General features: G+C 40.5%; 1 protein-coding gene across 1 annotated transcript in view; it reads left to right on the forward strand.

Moving 5' to 3' along the window:
- The window catches only part of LOC100633088 (uncharacterized), a 622-nt gene extending 177 nt beyond the window's left edge, over positions 1-445 (forward strand). The window contains exon 2 of the mRNA XM_011406077.1: positions 78-445. Coding sequence (XP_011404379.1) covers positions 78-445 — 368 coding nt within the window. The remainder of the gene's footprint in view (positions 1-77) is intronic.
- The last annotated feature ends 3,539 nt before the right edge of the window (positions 446-3,984 follow it).

Raw genomic sequence — 3,984 nt, forward strand, 5'->3', positions numbered from 1 at the left:
CATGCTGCGACAATGTACGAGCAAGCATCCAAGGGATTAAGATACACTGTTACTCTATTTACTCTTTGCCTACATAGAAGTACCACAGGAATCAACAGGATTCTCACCTTTTGAGCTCCTGTATGGAAGAGCTGTTCGTGGACTGTTGGATGTCCTGAAAGAGAGCTGGGAAGGCAAAGAGCATTGTTCAGAGAATATTGTCACTTACATCACAGAAATGAGGAGACACCTAGAAGAGACAGTGGAGGTGGTCAAAGAGAACATGAAGAAATCACAAGGAAGGCAAAAGATGTGGTATGACCGTAGAGCAAGAAACAAAGTGTTTAAAGAGGGTGATAAGGTTTTAGTTCTACTTCCATCAAGCACACACAAACTAACTGCAGAATGGCAAGGTCCATATAGAGTCAAGCGTCGAGAAGAAAGACCACTAAGACTTTCCATGTAAATATACTGAAACAATGGTATGAACCAGTGGATACAAGTTTCCTTATTTGGTGTATCTCACAGAATGAAGAATGTGGAGAGATTCCCCTGTTAAATGGAGACAACACCGAGACTAACAAGATGACAAGGGGGAAGGAACTAGATGCAAAACAGCAGGAGGATTTAGCCAGTGTAATAACTAAGTGCAATGATGTCATCACAGCAAAGTTGGGACGAACTATAGCCACAGAACATTGAATCTATGTGGTGGATGCTACCCCTTGCTGCCAATGACCCTACCGGCTACCATATACTAAGTATGAAGAGGTGAGGAACGAGTTAAAAAAAATGGAAGAGATGAGGGTCATCAAACAGTCATGTAGTGAATGGGCAGCACCTATAGTGGTAGTACCAAAGAAGGATGGAACCATTCGCCAATGTGTGGACTATCGCAAATTGAACAAGGTATCAAAGTTTGATGCATATCCAGTACCACGTGTTGATGAGATGATTGATTGTGTTGGGAATGGGAGGTATATTACTACATTAGACCTCAACAAAGGGTATTGGCAAATACCAATGGAAGAGACTGCTAGAGATAAGACCGCATTCATTACGCCATTTGGGGTCTACGAATTTACAATGATGCCATTTGGTCTACAGGGAGCCCCTGCAACTTTTCAAAGACTCATGGATTAGGTACTGCAAGGAACGGAACAGTTTGCTGGAGCCTATATTGATGATGTAGCTATCTACAGTGCAACATGAGAAGAACACCTTGTACACCTAAATCAAGTATTGACAAGGCTTCGCAAAGCTGGATTGACTGCCAATCCTAAGAAATGTAAGTTTGGAATGACTGAAGTATTGTATCTAGGTTACAAAATTGGGAAAGGTCAGGTTAGACCAGAGGATTCGAAAACAAAAGCTGTAATGGACTATCCTAGGCCAAGAACAAAGACAGACATTCGAGCATTCTTGGCTTGGTCGGATATTACACAAAATTCACCACAGTTTTCTAGTGTGACTGCACCACTCTCAGATTTGACTAAGAAAAAGGTGACAACCTTCCATTGGACAACAGAATGTGAAAGGGCATTCCAACAGGTTAAAAGATTACTATGTGAAGCACCAGTGCTAATAACACCAGACCTTAGTAAGGAGATAATTGTCCAAACTGATGCATCCAATCAAGGTGTAGGAGCAGTATTGAGTCAAGTGGGAGAGGATGGGGAGGATCATCGTCTCATATTTATCAGCCGAAAACTATTACCCAGGGAGGAAAAGTATGCTATTGTCGAGAAGGAGTGTCTGGCAGTAGTATGGGCAATACAGGTGCTCAGTGTTTTTTTATATCGAAAGGAATTTGTGCTCCAGACTGACCATCATGCTCTCTACTGGTTGGACCGGATGCATTCAAAGAATGCCTGACTGGTTTGTTGGAGTCTGTTTCTACAGGAGTGGCATTACAACATTCAGTACAGAAAAGGAACTATGAATGGCAATGCAGATGGACTCTCTAGACCGGTGTTTAACAGCGTGGCTGTTCACTTGAAGGGGAGGGAGATGTGATGGAACGAGACCCAGTAACCTTTAGTACCTTAAAGGAGAAAGGTCAAACCCCAATGTGTTAAGAACCTGGACATGAATTATCCAGAACATTCTATTTACTTTCTTTGTGTAAAGAACTTACTAGCTTATTGTACGTATGTAAAGAACCTTCTAGTTTGTACTGTAGAGAACTTTCTAGTTTGTCAGTTCTGTATAAATAGTCTGTGTTGGTTGTGTAAAAGGACGGCAATTTTTTAGTTGATTTTCTTTCTTTTTGTTGAGAAAAGTTTGTTTGAACCCACAAGTTCATCACAACCTCCTTGTAGAGTTTGAGAAGCATATCCCTTCTGTTACAGAAGGGATATGCTGCTGTCTATGCTTCCCGCATAGTCTACTCCTGTGTTACACAGGAGTAGACTATTAGGGGCGGGCCTCTTTATGTAAGTACAGGAGAGAAAGTGTGGATATGTCTCTTCACTTGTGTGGTAAGAGCCATTTATCTGGAACTGGTCCCAGATATGACTACACAAGCATTTCTTCGATGTTTTCGTGGATTTACAGCCCGGAGGGGATTTCCAATGAGAATGATATCTGATAATGCCAAGACTTGAATCCTCAAACTGATTCACAAAGAGGTATTAGAACAACCTGAAATAAAGCAGCATTTCTTTAATGTGAGTGTGGAATGGTCATTCAATTTAGAGAAGGCTCCATGGCATGGAGGACTGTTTGAGAGAATGATAAAATCCACTAAAACCTGCTTGAAGAAGACAGTTGGCAAAGCCAGACTCACATATGAAGACCTCCTTACATCTTTGACTGAAGTGGAAATGATTGTCAATTCACGTCTACTCACCTACTTGTCTGCTGACGAGATGGAAGAACCAATCACTCCGTCTCATTTATTAATTTGGAGAAGAGTTCTCACCCTTCCTCAAATTCCTCAGTCCTCAGATGAAGGTTATGGTACACCGATCACTCATTCAAAGGTCATTCGCAGAATGAATCACTTACAGCAGACACTAGACCATTTTTGGGATAGATGGAGGTGGGAATATCTAGTGGAGTTGAGATCAGTTCATCGGTACCCAACAAGATCAGGGGGGAGCCAGATTTCCTTAGGTCAGATAGTCATAATATACGATGAGAAGCAGCCTCGTGGACTATCGAGGTTAGGCTCTGTAAAGGGTCTTAAAAAGAGCTCTGATGGAGAGTTCAGAGGAGCAAAAGTCTTCACTCATTCCGAGGGAGGATGTCTGTGGTACTAAATCGCCCAGTACAGCATTTTTACCCCGTACATAGCAATGTAGATGATCGAGAAGATAATGAGAATTTAACTGAATCCCTTATGGACCAATCAACTGATCAAGTGGTTGAAGTTAAGACTAATCAACCAAAGTGAAAGGCAGCTACTCAAACTCAGGATAATGTATGCGTCCACACAATAGACTCAGACTAGTATCTGGTATGTTAATGTTTTTTATTATTATTTAGTAATTATTATTCACATGCTTAATTGTCTATGTTGATCATGAGATCAACGGGGGGGATATTGTTAATAATTACGTATTCATTATTATTGTTGTTAATAAATTGATGACGTATGATTTTGTAATTTGTTATTGTTGTAGAGAATTATTGAAGTGAAACAGTTAGAACACTCGTCTTGGCGCTCTAGTTATCTAGAGAGAGAGAGAGAGAGAGAGAGAGAGGGGGTAGACAGAGCAAGTAGAATAGAGGAGACTCCAGACAGATTATTTACAATGCCCACAAAATTTGAAAGGAATTGCTCAAGAGGATGCTGCACTATTTTTATAAAGAAGAAACTGCAACAATTATATCAACTTATAGATCTAACTGTGATTAAACACAGTAGTACCCGTAATGAACAAAAAATATAATCGACATAGGGAGCAGCCTATACCTGTAATGAAACAGCAAAATGATTAAGTTTTTATCAAAGATTGGAACAGATTTGATAGAAATCCGCTCCTGATGCATAGCATAGAT

Source organism: Amphimedon queenslandica, unplaced genomic scaffold, assembly GCF_000090795.2.
Source record: "Amphimedon queenslandica unplaced genomic scaffold, v1.1 AMPQUscaffold_13369, whole genome shotgun sequence".
Lineage (NCBI taxonomy): Eukaryota > Metazoa > Porifera > Demospongiae > Haplosclerida > Niphatidae > Amphimedon > Amphimedon queenslandica.